Here is a 16,671-nt window from a genome sequence, read left to right as displayed (position 1 = left end):
GGTCTAGTAGAAGACAACGTCCCGATGATATTCATCAATAACACTGGAAACATTGGCCAGTAGCGTTCAAATGCACCAGTGTGGCACATTTCCATACGCAAATGTAACCATTGCCGCAATGTAACCATCTAGAGTAAAACAGACGCAACTCAACCTGCCGTTTTCACCCAGATATGTCACATGGACCAAGAGGTGAATATGGCAGGTTGTGTTAGATGTTTGACTGTGTGCCTGTGCAGCCTTCAAACATGTAAGTGTTACACTCCCCAAATAGCTCAACTCTCAACGCTGTTACTTTTGTTAATTCCCTTGTCGGCTTTAATTTGATTCCATAGTAGGCTTCTGGGTTTCCGCTTTGGTTGCAGCCAGCTGTATGCTGTCCTGGTTTCTAACTGCCATGAATTGGAAAGTAGGGTATCAAATGTAGGCAATACTACTAAAGTAGCAGTATAATAGTTGCAAGGTAGCAGTAACGGTGTTGTATAACAGTAATACACATAACTCAGAATCTGTGTGTGTGTGTGGCTTCTCCCCTTTGATCAGGTGTGTGTTCACCTCATATGTGTGTGTTCAAGGTGCACCACAAGTATCCCTGCTGGTCATAACAGTAAAGAGCAGAGCAATGTTTGGTGCAAATTGTGCCGTAGACAGGTGGCTACGAAGTCTGGTAATACGACAAACCTTTTTCAACATCTGAAGCAAAATCACTCTTTGGAACATGCAGGATGTTTGAGTTTGTGCCACGGTATTGATAAACGCCCCTCAATCACCAGCCAATCTAGGGATGTTTGAGTTTGTGCCACGGTATTGATTAACGCCCCTCAATCACCAGCCAATCTAGGGATGTTTGAGTTTGTGCCACGGTATTGATAAACGCCCCTCAATCACCAGCCAATCTAGGGATGTTTGAGTTTGTGCCACGGTATTGATTAACGCCCCTCAATCACCAGCCAATCTAGGGAAGTTTGAGTTTGTGCCACGGTATTGATAAACGGCCCTCAATCACCAGCCAATCTAGGGAAGTTTGAGTTTGTGACACGGTATTGTAACGTCGTTCTTCGTTTGTCAAAAGAGAGTCGGACCGAAATGCAGCGTGGAGGTTACTCATGACTTTAATAGAAAAAGTGACACATGAAATAACGATACAAAATACAAAACAACAAACGGAACGTGAAACCTAATTACAGCCTATCTGGTGAAACTACACAGAGACAGGAACAATCACCCACGAAATACAAAGCGAAACCAGGCTACCTAAATACGGTTCCCAATCAGAGACAACGAGAATCACCTGACTCTGATTGAGAACCGCCTCAGGCAGCCAAGCCTATACAACACCCCTAATCAGCCGCGATCCCAAATACTACAAACCCCAATACGAAAATACAATAACCTAAACCCATGTCACACCCTGGCCTGACCAAATATATAACGAAAACACAAAATACAATGACCAAGGCGTGACAGGTATTGATAAACGGCCCTCAATCACCAGCCAATCTAGTGATGTTTGAGTTTGCTCCACGGTATTGATCAACGCCCCTCAATCACCAGCCAATCTAGTGATGTTTGAGTTTGCTCCACGGTATTGATCAACGCCCCTCAAGCACCAGCCAATCTAGTGATGTTTGAGTTTGCTCCACGGTATTGATCAACGCCCCTCAAGCACCAGCCAATCTAGTGATGTTTGCCCGAAGCAGTCAACACTGACAGCGTTTATGCAAACATCGAAAAGACAAAGGCATCACAAATGTTATTATGCATTGCTAAGGACATGCTACCAATTAGCACAGTCGAAAAGGAACGTTTCAAGAGGCTTATCAATTTAATTTATTCCCAGGTACGTGCTCCCTAGCTGCAGACATTTCTCTCATGCCGCACTGCCTAAACTCTATTCCCGAGTGTAGGGAAAAAGTTGAGGAACAGCTCAAGACAGATTTGAAGTATTTTGCTACTACTAAAGATCTGTGGTCTAGTCCCACGTCAGAGCCTTATATTAGCCTCACTATCCACTATATTGACAAAGAGTGGGATCTTCAAAATAAGTGCCTTCGTTTTGTTATTGGCATTATTGATTCTGAAAAAGATATCAAACCATTAAAACATTAATTGATTAATATCATGATAATTATTGTTATCGAATAATAATATATATATATATATATATATATATATATATATATATATATATATATATAATCGTGATAATTTATTTGACATATTGCCCAGCCGTACTATGAATATAGAATATAAAATATATATTTTTAGTTTGGTTGAATTGAATACTTTATTGCAAATCAAAAATCAACTATGGTACATTAATAAACTAGTAAACAAAAATGAATTTGTTTTAGTGCCAACAATGTTATTGACAGGACAGTCAGTCAAGACACAATAGAAAGTGGTACAGATATCTTAGGACTATGAAGGTGCATAATGTCTCTCTGGCTCTCTGTCTTTCTGGCCTAGTGTATCAAACTCTCAGCCCTGTATGGAGATGAATTTCCACCACGTGTCCTTACAGATGTGAAGGAGTAAAATATGTGGGACAACCATGTACCTCCACTACCTTGTAATACACAGGGCCCAGGGCTTCCCTGGGTGTGTGTGTGTGTTACATGTGTGTGTTTGCATGCATGTCTGTGTGAAAATCAGTTTCACAAGTAGACATTTTTGTGATTATCATTAAAAAAAGGTAAACACAACACAACCGAAACCACCCACTCCAAATCAAATCAAACTTTATTTGTCACATGCGCCGAATACAACAAGTGTAGACCTTAACGTGAAATGCTTACTTACAAGCCCTTAACCAACAGTCCAGTTCAAGAAGAGATGAGAAAACATTTACCAAATAAACTAAAGTCAAAAATTATCATAAAAAGTAACACAATAACAACAATAACGAGGCTATATACAGGGGGTACTGGTACCAAGTCAGTGTGGAGGCTATATACAGGGGGTACCAGTACCAAGTCAGTGTGGAGGCTATATACAGGGGGTACCGGTACCAAGTCAGTGTGGAGGCTATATACAGGGGGTACTGGTACCAAGTCAGTGTGGAGGCTATATACAGGGGGTACCAGTACCAAGTCAGTGTGGAGGCTATATACAGGGGGTACCGGTACCAAGTCAGTGTGGAGGCTATATACAGGGGGTACCGGTACCAAGCCAGTGTGGAGGCTATATACAGGGGGTACCAGTACCAAGTCAGTGTGGATGCTATATACAGGGGGTACCAGTACCAAGTCAGTGTGGATGCTATATACAGGGGGTACCTGTACCAAGTCAGTGTGGAGGCTATATACAGGGGGTACCTGTACCAAGTCAGTGTGGAGGCTATATACAGGGGGTACTGGTACCAAGTCAGTGTGGAGGCTATATACAGGGGGTACCAGTACCAAGTCAGTGTGGAGGCTATATACAGGGGGTACCGGTACCAAGTCAGTGTGGAGGCTATATACAGGGGGTACCGGTACCAAGTCAGTGTGGAGGCTATATACAGGGGGTACCAGTACCAAGTCAGTGTGGAGGCTATATACAGGGGGTACCTGTACCAAGTCAGTGTGGAGGCTATATACAGGGGGTACCAGTACCAAGTCAGTGTGGAGGCTATATACAGGGGGTACCAGTACAGAGTCAATGTGGAGGCTATATACAGGGGGTACCGGTACAGAGCCAATGTGGAGGCTATAAACAGGGGGTACCGGTACAGAGTCAGTGTGCGGGGGTACAGCTTGAGGTCATTTGTACATGTATGTGGGGATGTAGTGACTATGCATAGATAATAAACAGTGAGTAGGAGCAGTGTACAAACAAATAGGGGGGGGGGGGGTCAAGCAGTCTTATGGCTAGAGGGTAGAAGCTGTTAAGTAGCCTTTTGGTCCTAGACTTGGCGCTCCGGTACCACCATACAAGATTAAATGAAAAGATTGTTACCGCAGCCACCACATGAATGACCCTTTGTCTACTGTAGTAATTCATTAGGGGAATGACATGAATATATGCGTACTATGCTGAGAAAGCATGATGGTAGGCCTAACTCTAATCAATTTTACTAAGCATAATTAGTCACTGTCAGAAACAGTGGCGGTCGGTGCTTATTTCTATTACAGCATATTGGATGACTAGTTCATATTCCATTCACCCAGCTCAATGTTACATCGATAGGCATAGGCTACTAATTGATACTCTAATTTCCCCTATACCCATCATGAGGTTGCTACAACCTAGCCTACAAATGAAAGTTTATAACGTAGGTAGACAGGTCAAGAGACATTGGGGTAATCCAGGTGACAAATTGACACATTCAATACTACCTTGCACACACTTGCCTGCATCTAGCTGATCTTAGACCAGTTGGGCGTACAGAAGTTGGTCTTAAATGCTACGTCCGACTTTGGGGTCAGAATTGACACCTGTTGCACCAACCATAAGTAGGACTAGTCCTGGCTAAGTATGGCGTAGGCAACACGCTCATGAGACTTGATGCTTCATAATGATGGTTTCTAGGCAGTGGCCATTACTAGGCTGTTACCAATTCTAAACATTGCGAGACAGGCCGGTTCGCCCATCACATAGCAAACCCTACCACTATGTATGCACATTTTCTTAACCACAGCTCGATGGATCGCTCAATAATCACTGTGGAATGAATATCACTGAATGACAAAAATATTGGAATAAAGTAGGCTAACGCCATTGAAGGCATTTATCATATTGTTGCTTACTGAAACTCCCAAAGTCATCCAACCGTTTTAAATACTTGAAGCTTTATACTTTAGCCATGTGTGGTCAACCAGTTCATGATTGGGACAGCATTTTCTGCTTTGAGACAAGCATGGGGACTCGTCATGATAAATCAATTAATGTCACATTTTAGTTTTCATGAAATCAACGTTTTGATATTGAGATATTTGTGAAAATGTTAGCCAAATTGAGTGTTGAGGATGTTAGTCTTTATTATCAGAACTCTGTGCTAGCAGTTTAGCTAACTATTTAGCCTACTGTAGTAATACAGGGGATTATTTTGCTCATCATTCACTTAGTAGCCTAGGATATATCCCGACTAAAAAGCCCTCTGATAATCAATACATGTGACTTTGTTTCACTGAATCTCCGTCAGCTCAGCTATTAGTTTGCTAATATCTGATAAGACACATTTAGCATGCTATGTAGCATAAATCAGGTGGATGATTTTGCTCTAGACTCACATACTTTTGAAAATCTAAATCGCTATTATTTTCTGTGCATGTCATGATAGCCTGCTCCCTACTAAGCGTAGAATCTGGGGTGTAATCATTAGTCCACACAGTTGCAAAATATTCTATTAAAACAAGAGTTTCTATTTGACAAATTCACGTAGGTCCCTCCACCTTTCGCTCCATTTAAGTAACATTTTGCAATCGAATGGCGGAATGAATACACAATAGGACCATCATTAAGTTTGCTGACAACAGGATGGTGGTAGGGCTGATCAACGACGATGAGACAACCTATGGGGAGGAGGTCAGAGACCTGGCAGTGTGGTGCCAGGACAACAACCTCTCCCTCAATGTGAGGAAGACCGAGCACGCCCCCGTTCACATTGACGGGGCTGTAGTGGAGCGGGCAGTGAGCTTCACGTTTCTCGGTGTCCACATCACTAAGGATCTATCATTGTCCACATATACAAATCAAATCAAATTTTATGTCACAAGCGCCAAATACAACAGGTATTACAATGAAATTCTTACTTACAAGCCCTTAACCAACAACGCAGTTTTATGAAAAATACGTGTTAAGTAAAGAATAGATGAGTTAAAAATGAAGGTAATATGTACATGTACGTAGAGTGACTATGCATAGAAGTGTATTCATTAAAGTGTATGCATTAAAGTAACTATGCATAGATAATAAACAGAGAGTAGCAGCAGTGTAAAAAGGGGGTGCAATGCAAATATTCTGGGTAGTCATTTGATTAGCTGTTCAGGAGTCTTATGGCTTGAGGTAGAAGCTGTTTAGAATACTTTTGGGCCTAGACTTGTGCGGTAGCACAAAGTACAGTCCATGACTAGGGTGTCTGGAGTCTTTGACAATTTTTAGGGCTTTCCTCTGACACCGCCTGGTATAGAGGTCCTGGATGGCAGGAAGCTTGGCCCCAGTGTTTTACTGCCGTAAGAAGGTATGCCAATAAATAGGCCGTAGTAGCAAAGTAGTTAGAATTTAGCAAATTAGCACTGGAGTGATAGATGAGCAGATGATGATGTGCAAGTAGAAATACTGGTGTGCAAAAGAGCGGAAAGTAAATAAAAACAATATGGGGATGAAGTATGTAGATTGGATGGGCTATTTACAGATGGGCTATGTACAGCTGCATCGATAGGTTAGCTGCTCAGATAGCTGATGTTTAAAGTTATTGAGGGAAATATAAGTCTCCAGCTTCAGCTATTTTTGCAATTTGTTCCAGTCATTGGCAGCAGAGAACGGGAAGGAAAGGCGGCCAAAGGAGGTGTTGGCTTTGGGGATGACCAGTGAAATATACCTGCTGGCGCGCATCCTACGGGTGGGTGTTGTTATCGTGACCAGCGAGCTGAGATAAGGTGGTGCTTTACCTAGCATAGATTTATAGATGACCAGGAGCCAGTGGGTCTGGCGACGAATAGGTAGCGAGTGCAAGCCGACCAGAGCATACAGGTCGCAATGGGGGGTGGTATATGGGGCTTTGGTGATAACACAGATGCCACTGTGATAGACTGCATCCAGTTTGCTGAGTTGGGTGTTGGAGGCTATTTTGTCAATGACATCTTCAAAGTTTGGCGGCGTGAGTGAAGGAGGCTCTGTTGCGAAATAGGAAGCCAATTCTAGATTTAATTTTGGATTGGAGATGTTTATTATGAGTCTGGAATGAGAGTTTACAGTCTAGCTAGACACCTAGGTATTTGTAGTTGTCCACATATTCTAAGTCAGAACCGTCCAGAGTAGTGATGCTAGTCGGGCGGGCAGCGAACGGTTGAAAAGCATGCATTTAGTTTTACTAGCATTTGAAGAGCAGTTGGAGGCCAAGGAAGGAGTGTTGTATGGCATTGAAGCTCGTTTGGAGGTTTGTTAACCCAGTGTCTAAATAAGGGCCAGATGTATACAGAATGGTGTCGTCTGCATAGAGGTGGATCAGGGAATCAGCCGCAGCAAGAGCGACATCATTGATATAAACTGAAAAAGGAGTCGGCCCGAGAATTGAACCCTGTGGTAACCCCATAGAGACTGTCAGAGGTCTGGACAACAGGCCCTCCGATTTGAGACACTGAACTCTATCTTAGAAGTAGCTGGTGAACCGGCGAAGCAGTCATTTGTGAAACCAAGGCTATTGAGTCTGCCGATAAGAATATGGTGATTGAGTCGAAAGCCGGATGGATATAGGTCTATAACGGTTTTGGTCTAGAATGTCACCCGCTTTGAAGAGGGGGATGCTTTCCAATCTTTAGGGATCTCGGGCGAAAGGAAAGAGAGGTTAAACAAAGTGTTAATAGAAGTTGCAACAATGGAGGTGGATCACTTTAGAAAGAGAGGATCCAGGTTGTCTTGCTCAGCTGATTTGTACGGGTCAGGTTTTGCATCTGCTATCTGGATTTGGGTGAAGGAGAAGCTGGGGAGGCTTGGGCAAGTAGTTGCGGGGGGTGCAGAGCTGTTGGCTGGGGTTGGGGTAGCCAGGAGGAAAGCATGGCCAGCCGTAGAGAAATGCTTCTTGAAATTCTCGATTATTGTGTGTTTATCGGTGGTGACAGTGTTACCTAGCCTCAGTGCAGTGGGATGCTGGGAGGAAGTGCTCTTATTCTCAATGGAATTTACAGTGTCCCAAAACATTTTGGAGTTAGAACTACAGGATGCAAATTTCTGTTTGAAAAAGCTAGCCTTAGCTTTCCTAACTGCGTGAATTGGTTCCTGACTTCCCTGATAAGTTGCATATCGCGTGGACTATTCGATGCTAGTGCAGTCCGCCACAGGATGTTTTTGTGCTGGTCGAGGGCAGTCAGGTCTGGAGTGAACCAGGGGCTATATCTGTTCTTATTTCAAACATTTTTGAAAGGGATATGCTTATTTACAGTGGGGCAAAAAAGTATTTAGTCAGCTACCAATTGTGCAAGTTCTCACACTTAAAATGATGAGAGAGGGCTGTAATTTTCATCATAGGTACACTTCAACTATGACAGACAAATTTAGGGGAAAAAATCCAGAAAATCACATTGTAGGATTTTTAATGAATTTATTTGAAAATTATGGTGGAAAATAAGTATTATAGCTAGGAGCTGAGGGGTTTGGGATGAGTTATACTGCAGAGTGAAGGAAAAGCAGCCAACAAGGGCTCAGCATATGTGGGAACTCCTTCAAGACTGTTGGAAAGCATTCCTCATGAAGCTGGTTAAGAGAATGTCTAGAGTGTGCAAAGCTGTCATCTAGGCAAAGGGTGCCTATTTTTGAAGAATCTCAAATATAAAATATATTGTTTAACTCTTTTTAAGTGTTAGTACATGACTCCATATGTGTTATTTCATAGTCTTCATGTCTTCACTATTCTATTCTTCACTATGTATAAAATAGTTAATAAAGAAAAGCCCTGGAATGAGTCGGTGTCTGAATTTGACTGATACTGTACATACATTGCCTTGACTTAATCTACATGTTGTGTTAAAGCCTGAATTCAAAGTGGATTACACAGTTTTCGTATCTCACTCATCTACACACAATACCCCATAATGACAAAGTGAAAACTTGTTTTTAGAAATTTTACGGAAATATCTAACTTACGTAAGTATTCACACCCCTGAGTCAGTTCATTGTAGAACTGTAGGTCTCTATCAGCTTTGAGTCGTCTTGGGTATGTCTCTATCAGCTTTGAGTCGTATTGGGTGTGTCTCTATCATAACTTTTTCAATGTTTCACTATTTTAATTGGTATGAAATTCACTTAGTCAATTAACTTTTTTGCCAGCAATATACCGTCCCTGCATACCACTACTGGCTTGCATCTGAAGCTAAGCAGGGTTGGTCCTGGTCAGTCCCTGGATGGGATACCAGATGCTGCTGGATGTGGTGTTGGAGGGCCAGTAGGAGGCACTACTGGCCCTCCAATGGAATATTCAAATATTCCAATGCCCCAGGGCAGTGATTGGAAGACATTGCCCTGTGTAGGGTGCTGTCTTTTGGATGGGATGTTAAATGGGTGTCCTGACTCTCTGAGGTCATTAAAGATCCCATGGCACTTATTGTAAGAGTAGGGGTGTTAACCCCGTTGTCCTGGCTAAATTCCCAATCTGGCCCTCAAACCATCATGGTCACCTAATAATCCCCAGTTTACATTTTGCTCATTCTTCTCCTGTCCCCTGTAACTATTCCCCAGGTCGTTGCTGTAAACGAGAACGTGTTCTCAGTCAACTTACCGGGTAAAATAAAACATTCATTAAATAGGATGATCCTCCACTGGCAATATTTCATCAGCCATTAACCAGTGTGCTTTGGAGTGATGATGGCCAGAATCAACATGATATTCTGTACATCATCTGACTCTGAAGATCTTCCCTCAGAGACCAGGCCATTCCCCAAACTATTTAATTAAATGTCATTTTGCATTCTGTCTTTGTTGTTCATTTGGTGAAGCCTGGACTTGATTCATCTGACTACATGAACCAGGCGCGAAGGCTACACTCCAGCCCACTAAACTTAATGGTCTTTAAATATAAACAAAATGCATTAGATAGTGGAATGATGAGGTATTCCAGCCTACTATATCGATGCAATTCTTGATTTCATTCCATGCTCGGACTTCTCCAACACAATACTAACTTATTACATTGGCTCTGTACTACCTCACTCCACTCCCATCTAAGTGGCATGTTACCATCGAGTTCAGTTCATATGTTTGAGAAAGTATTGATTTTTAAATGAAACATGGAAGGTCATGTTGGCTTTGCCTCCGTCTGGATAGCTTTAACAATCCAGGAAAAATAATTTGACTGGGTGTTGAGAGGATTGCAAATCAAATCAAATTTATTTATATAGCCCTTCGTACATCAGCTGATATCTCAAAGTGCTGTACAGAAACCCAGCCTAAAACCCCAAACAGCAAACAATGCAGCAAACAATTGCAGAAGAATACTTTTAGCAAGGGAAATAATCGATGTTGATTAGATGTTTGTTAGGGTTAATGTGTGTCTAATATTGACCCGTTTGTAAGTTAGGCTACCAAAGTTCCTGAAACTTCATATCATAGTTATGACACTGTGATTACAGATTAGTACAACTAGTCAACTTCAGACGACCTTGGATGTGTCTGACTGAAACATTGTTTACATAACTACATATTCATCTCCCTCTCCTGTCCCCAAGCATGGAGATCCCCAGTATCTTACGGCTGGCAAAGCTGTCATCAAGGGGTCGTCCTCCAAAACAGGCCCACCCCCAGGAGACTGCCAGGACCACAGCTACAGCCCCTGAGAACAACAAACACAGTAAGTGACCTCTGATCACAACCATGCACAGTCACTGTGCACAGGCTTTGTTTCAGCACAGCTCTCATGAGAGCGTTTGGAAGGGAGAAGGGCATTCGTTGACAGGGCTGAGTTGGGCGGTAAAAAGGGCTGAGTTGACAGGAAAAAAAGGAGGAACGTGGAACATTATGACTAAATATGGAGTGAGGGGAGGTGAGGGGAGGGGCACAAGCCTTCTGGAATGTCTGATGAAGGATAAGAAGGTGCACAAGAAAAAACAGGAGAAAAATGTTTTCTCCCAGAACTTTTGGAAGGGCTACAAGAAAGAAATTGAACATGAGGATGAAGTACCTGCGGTGAGCACCAACGAGTTCAAGCCTTGTCCTGGTGATGACCAGGATGGTTCTGGTCCAGTGGGAGTGAGACTTGTGGAGAGAATGGATCCTTGCATTCTGACTGATCCATATGTGGTGTCAGGTTGGTTGGAGAAGAGGTTGGGAACTAGTGAGTTGGTGAAAGTAACTCTGGAGTGAATTTGTGAGGATTTATTGTGTTTCTTCTGTCCAGAGGACGCGCTGTACCACACGACTAGGGACAAGAACTGTGAATTGCTCTCCGGAGCAGGGCGCTGTTGAAAGGACTGGCAACGGGGGTGTCATTAAGTGTTGAGGTGGATCAGCGGAAATGTGTCAGTGCAGCCCGCCGTTTGGTGCGATGCAGACCCAGTGGAGAGCGTGGTGAAGACATTGTCTGTCTTGCTGAGTTTAGATGCAGAGTCTTTGCCCGACAAGGTCAAGTTAGGATGTCAGTTATCCCATGAGAGATTTTGTTCCGAAAATACTACTGTTTTAGGTGCCAAGCTTATGGTCATGTTGCAGGAGTGTATAGGAGGAAGATTCTTAGATGTGAGTAGTGTGCTGGAGGGCATGCGACAAAGAAATATGTTGTATCCGTGGAGAAAATTGTGTGTGTTAGATGTGGGGTTACCCATGTGGCTAAAGATCGGAGATATCTGGTGAAAGAAAGGCAGGTTATGTTGCCAGGTTAGTACAGAAAGTGTTGTATGCTGAAGTAGTGAAGGGAGTGTTAGAGGAAGATGGGTACAGGGTGAGGGATCCTGAGGACCAATAGAGAATGGTGGGAAGAATATGTGACCAAGCAGCTCAAATCAGTCTTATGTAGCAACATTTGAAATTGTGTTTTTTTACATTAGATAAAAAGAGAGACTGAGCTACAAAAGCATATAACATACATTACAGGGAAAGTCATTTTGCTTTGAAAGTTGATAAACTTGTAAACTCACTTTTGAGAAAATGGCCTTTGAATGTTTTGGTGCTACAACTGGAGAGTCCTTCTTTGTCTACACCCATTCTGTCATGCAGGTGAAAGAGGACCCAAAAGCGACTTAACAGAAACAGAGTTTATTTAAGTCCAAACAGGGAATAACAGAAATCCTCTAGTCTGTAGAGGGGAATAACTGGAGAAGCGGCCACAGACTGCAGGTCGCATAGTAGACAGAGACACCTGCTCACACGCAGCATCTGATGAAGGCAAAAAACACGACAGGACAGGGCGATGGCAAAAACACGACAGGACAGGGCGAAAATAGCATGGTGAATACTAAACAAGGAACCGACGGGACAGGAACGGAACACAAAGGAATAAATAGGGACTCTAATCAGGGGAAAGGATCGGGAACAGGTGTGGGAAGACTAAATGATGATTAGGGGAATAGGAACAGCTGGGAGCAGGAACGGAACGATAGAGAGAAGAGAGAGCGAGAGAGTGAGAGAGGGAGGGGGAGAGAGAGGGATAGAAGGAGGGAAAGAACCAAATAAGACCAGCAGAGGGAAACGAATAGAATGGGGAGCACAGGGACAAGACATGATAATAAATGACAAACATGACAGTACCCCCCACTCACCGAGCGCCTCCTGGCGCACTCGAGAGGAATCCTGGCGGCAACGGAGGAAATCATCGATGAGTGAACGGTCCAGCACGTCCCGAGACGGAACCCAACTCCTCTCCTCAGGACCGTAACCCTCCCAATCCACTAAGTATTGGTGACCCCGTCCCGAACATGTCCATGATCTTATGTACCTTGTAAATAGGTGCGCTCTCGACAAGGACGGGAGGGGGGAGGGAAGACAAACGGGGGTGCGAAGAAAGGGCTTAACACAGGAGACATGGAAGACAGGATGGACGCGACGAAGATGTCGCGGAAGAAGCAGTCGCACAGCGACAGGATTGACGACCTGGGAGACCGGAACGGACCAATGAACCGCGGAGTCAACTTACGAGAAGCTGTCGTAAGAGGAAGGTTGCGAGTGGAAAGCCACACTCTCTGGCCGCAACAATACCTTGGACTCTTAATCCTGCGTTTATTGGCGGCTCTCACAGAGGCAGACCGGTAGTGAAGCCTAAGGCGATGTGAGACCATGGTCGAGAAGGAATGGGAGCGGTCTGAGACGACCGGCAGGAGGAGAGTTACCCGACTTAGTCTGAGTCCGAATGAAGCGGCGCGTGTCACGCTCCTGAGTCGGCCACCAAAAGCGCTGGCGAATAGACGCAAGAGTGCCTCGAACACCGGGATGACCAGCTAACTTGGCAGAGTGAGCCCACTGAAGAACAGCCAGACGAGTGGAAACAGGAACTGGTACTAGGACAAGCGCGCGGCGACAGTGTGGTGAGTGCTTGCTTAACCTGTCTTTCAATTCCCAGACTGTTAACCCGACAACACGCCCATAAGGAAGAATCCCCTCGGGATCAGTAGAAGCCACAGAAGAACTAAACAGACGGGATAAGGCATCAGGCTTGGTGTTCTTGCTACCCGGACGGTAAGAAATCACAAACTGTCGAGCCCAACGAGTTTGGCAGAACGGATGTACTCAAGGTTCTTATGGTCTGTCCAAACGACAAAAGGAACATTCGCCCCCTCCAACCACTGTCGCCATTCGCCTAGGGCTAAGCGGATGGCGAGCAGTTCACGGTTACCCATCATAGTTGCGCTCAGATGGCGACAGGCGATGAGAAAAATAAGCGCAAGGATGAACCTTATCGTCAGACTGGAAGCGCTGGGATAGAATGGCTCCCACGCCTACCTCTGAAGCGTCAACCTCGACAATGAATTGTCTAGTGACGTCAGGAGTAACGAGGATAGGAGCGGACGTAAAACGTTCTTTTAGGATCAAAAGCTCCCTGGGCGGAACCGGACCACTTAAAACACGTCTTGACAGAAGTAAGAGCTGTGAGAGGAGCAGCAACTTGACCGAAATAAATGATAGAAATTAGCGAAACAAAAGCTGCAACTCGACACGTGACCTTGGAACGGGCCAATCACTGACAGCTTGGACCTTAGCGGAATCCATCTGAATGCCTTCAGCGGAAATAACGGAACCGAGAAAAGTAACGGAGGAGACATGAAAAGAGCACTTCTCAGCCTTTACGTAGAGACAATTCTCTAAAGGCGCTGTAGAACACGTCGAACGTGCTGAACATGAATCTCGAGTGACGGAGAAAAAATCAGGATATCGTCAAGATAGACAAAAACAAAGATGTTCAGCATGTCTCTCAGAACATCATTAACTAATGCCTGAAAAACAGCTGGCGCATTGGCGAGACCGAACTAGAACCCGGTACTCAAAATGCCTAACGGAGTGTTAAACGCCGTTTTCCACTCGTCCCCCTCTCTGATGCGCACGAGATGGTAAAGCGTTATGAAGGTCCAACTTAGTAAAGTGGCTCCCTGCAGAATCTCGAAGGCTGATGACATAAGGGAAGCGGATAACGATTCTTAACCGTTATGTCATTCAGCCCTCGAGACGCAAGAGTACCGTCCTTCTTCTTAACAAAAAAGAACCCCGCCCCGGCCGGAGAAGAAGAAGGCACTATGGTACCGGCGTCAAGAGACACAGACAAATAATCCTCGAGAACAAGCCGACAGAGAGTATAGTCTAGGAAGGAGATCAATACTACAATCATACGACCATTGGCTACTGAAGACCGTGCGCAGATCATGATATTCCTCCGGCACTCCTGTCAAATCGCCATCCTGAGAAGTAGGGACAGAAGAAACGGGAGGGATGGTTTTAAACACTTCACATGACAAGAAACGTTCCAGGATAGGATAGAATTACTAGACCAATTAATAGAAGGATTATGACATACTAGCCAGGGATGACCCAAAACAACAGGTGTAAACGGTGAACGGAAAATCAAAAAAGAAATAGTCTCACTGTGGTTACCAGATACTGTGAGAGTTAAAGGTAGTGTCTCAAATTTGATACTGGGAAGATGACTACCATCTAAGGCAAACATGGGCGTAGGCTTGTCTAACGGTCTGAAAGGAATGTTATGTTTCCGAACCCATGCTTCGTCCATGAAACAACCCTCAGCCCCAGAGTCAATCAAGGCACTGCATCTCCAGCGTTGGACCGACATGTGTACAAGATCTAGATGAAGAGACCTAGTAGTAGCGCTGTAGCCCTCCGCTTACTGATGGGCTCTGGCCTCTTACTGGACATGAATTAACAAAATGTCCAGCAACTCCGCAATAGAGGCACAGGCGGTTGGTGATCCTCCGTTCCCTCTCCTTAGTCGAGATGCGAATCCCTCCCAGCTGCATGGGCTCAGTCTCAAAGCCAGAGGAGGGAGATGGTTGCGATGCGGAGCAGGGAAACACCGTTGATGCGAGCTCTCTTCCACCGAAGATCTACCCGTCGTTCTATGCGGATGGCGAGAGCAATCAAAGTCTGAAGGAACCTCCCGGGAGAGAATCTCATCCTTAACCACTGCGTGGAGTCCCTCAGAAAACGCTAGCGCCGGCTTTCCACTCACTAGAGGCAGCAAGAGTGCGAAACTCAATAGAATAATCCGTTATGGACCGTTCACCTTGGCATAAGGAAGCCAGGGCCCTAGAAGCCTCCCTACCAAAAACTGAACGGTCAAAAACCCGAATCATCTCCTCTTTAAAGTTCTGGAACTTGTTAGAGCAATCAGCCCTTGCCTCCCAGATAGCTGTGCCCCATTCTCGAGCCCGGCCAGTAAGGAGTGAAATGGCGTAATGCAAAGCTCTCTCTCTAGAGTATGTGTTGGGTTGGAGAGAGAACACAATCTCACACTGCGTGAAAAGGAGCGGCACTGTGGGCTGCCCGGAAGCAAGGTGGGTTATTAACCCTATTCTGGAGGCTCGGCAGGCCAGGAAGTAACAGGTGGCACGAGACGTAACTGTCCATCGGAAACCTGAACGCTTTCCTGCTCGTGTCTGCCGAGCATGGCTCCTTGGATCTTGACAGTGTAACGAGCGTCTGAAGTCGCTGGGTCCATTCCTTGGTCGGTTCCTTCTGTCATGCAGGTGAAAGAGGACCCAAAAGCGACTTAACAGAAACAGAGTTTATTTAAGTCCAAACAGGGAATAACAGAAATCCTCTAGTCTGTAGAGGGAATAACTGGAGAAGCGGCCAAGACTCAGGTCGCTGGTAGGCTGGCCGTAGTAGACAGAGACACCTGCTCACACGCAGCATCTGATGAAGGCAAAAAACACGACAGGACAGGGCGAACACAATCACAGCAAAAACACGACGGGACAGGAACGGAACACAAAGGAATAAATAGGGACTCTAATCAGGGAAAGGATCGGGAACAGGTGTGGGAAGACTAAATGATGATTAGGGGAATAGGAACAGCTGGGAGCAGGAACGGACGATAGAGAGAAGAAAGAGAGTGAGAGAGGGAGGGGGAGAGAGAGGGATAGAAGGAGGAAAGAACCAAATAAGACCAGCAGAGGGAAACGAATAGAATGGGGAGCACAGGGACAAGACATGATAATAAATGACAAACATGACACATTCAGCATCATTCACACCCTTTTAAGCTTCAGCCTCACCCATCCTCTTTAAGGTTCGATCCGAGCGTTCTGTACGAACAACATATATATATATATATATATATATATATACAACATATATATATATATATATGTTGTATATATATACAACAGAAGTCAAGCACCCAAGCTAACTTGCTAACATTGGCTAGCTACTTCCAGACACGTAATGAGAGAACACCCCACTCTGACCATTTTACTCACCCTAGCAGAGCTGGTTAGGCTGTTTTCATGTTATCCAGAACATTGGTGACTGTAACTGTGCTGCTGGAAATAATGTAATAACGCTTTTTTTGACGACAATTACTGACACCGGCCATATTCA

General features: G+C 44.6%; 2 protein-coding genes across 2 annotated transcripts in view; both read left to right on the top strand.

Moving 5' to 3' along the window:
• The window catches only part of LOC124040652 (sterile alpha motif domain-containing protein 10-like), a 155,663-nt gene extending 155,389 nt beyond the window's left edge, over positions 1-274 (top strand). The window contains exon 6 of the mRNA XM_046357734.1: positions 240-274. Coding sequence (XP_046213690.1) covers positions 240-274 — 35 coding nt within the window. The remainder of the gene's footprint in view (positions 1-239) is intronic.
• Positions 1-16,671, top strand: part of LOC124040651 (zinc finger protein 512B-like) — a 100,147-nt gene that overhangs the window by 755 nt on the left and 82,721 nt on the right. Inside the window, exon 2 of the mRNA XM_046357733.1 lies at positions 10,362-10,483. Within this exon, the coding sequence (XP_046213689.1) occupies positions 10,363-10,483 (121 nt within the window). The 5' untranslated portion in view covers position 10,362. The remainder of the gene's footprint in view (positions 1-10,361; positions 10,484-16,671) is intronic.

The sequence above is a fragment of the Oncorhynchus gorbuscha genome, linkage group LG08, assembly GCF_021184085.1.
Source record: "Oncorhynchus gorbuscha isolate QuinsamMale2020 ecotype Even-year linkage group LG08, OgorEven_v1.0, whole genome shotgun sequence".
NCBI lineage: Eukaryota > Metazoa > Chordata > Actinopteri > Salmoniformes > Salmonidae > Oncorhynchus > Oncorhynchus gorbuscha.
The sequence above is the reverse complement of the archived record's forward strand: the minus strand, read 5'-3'. Positions and strand labels throughout refer to the sequence as shown.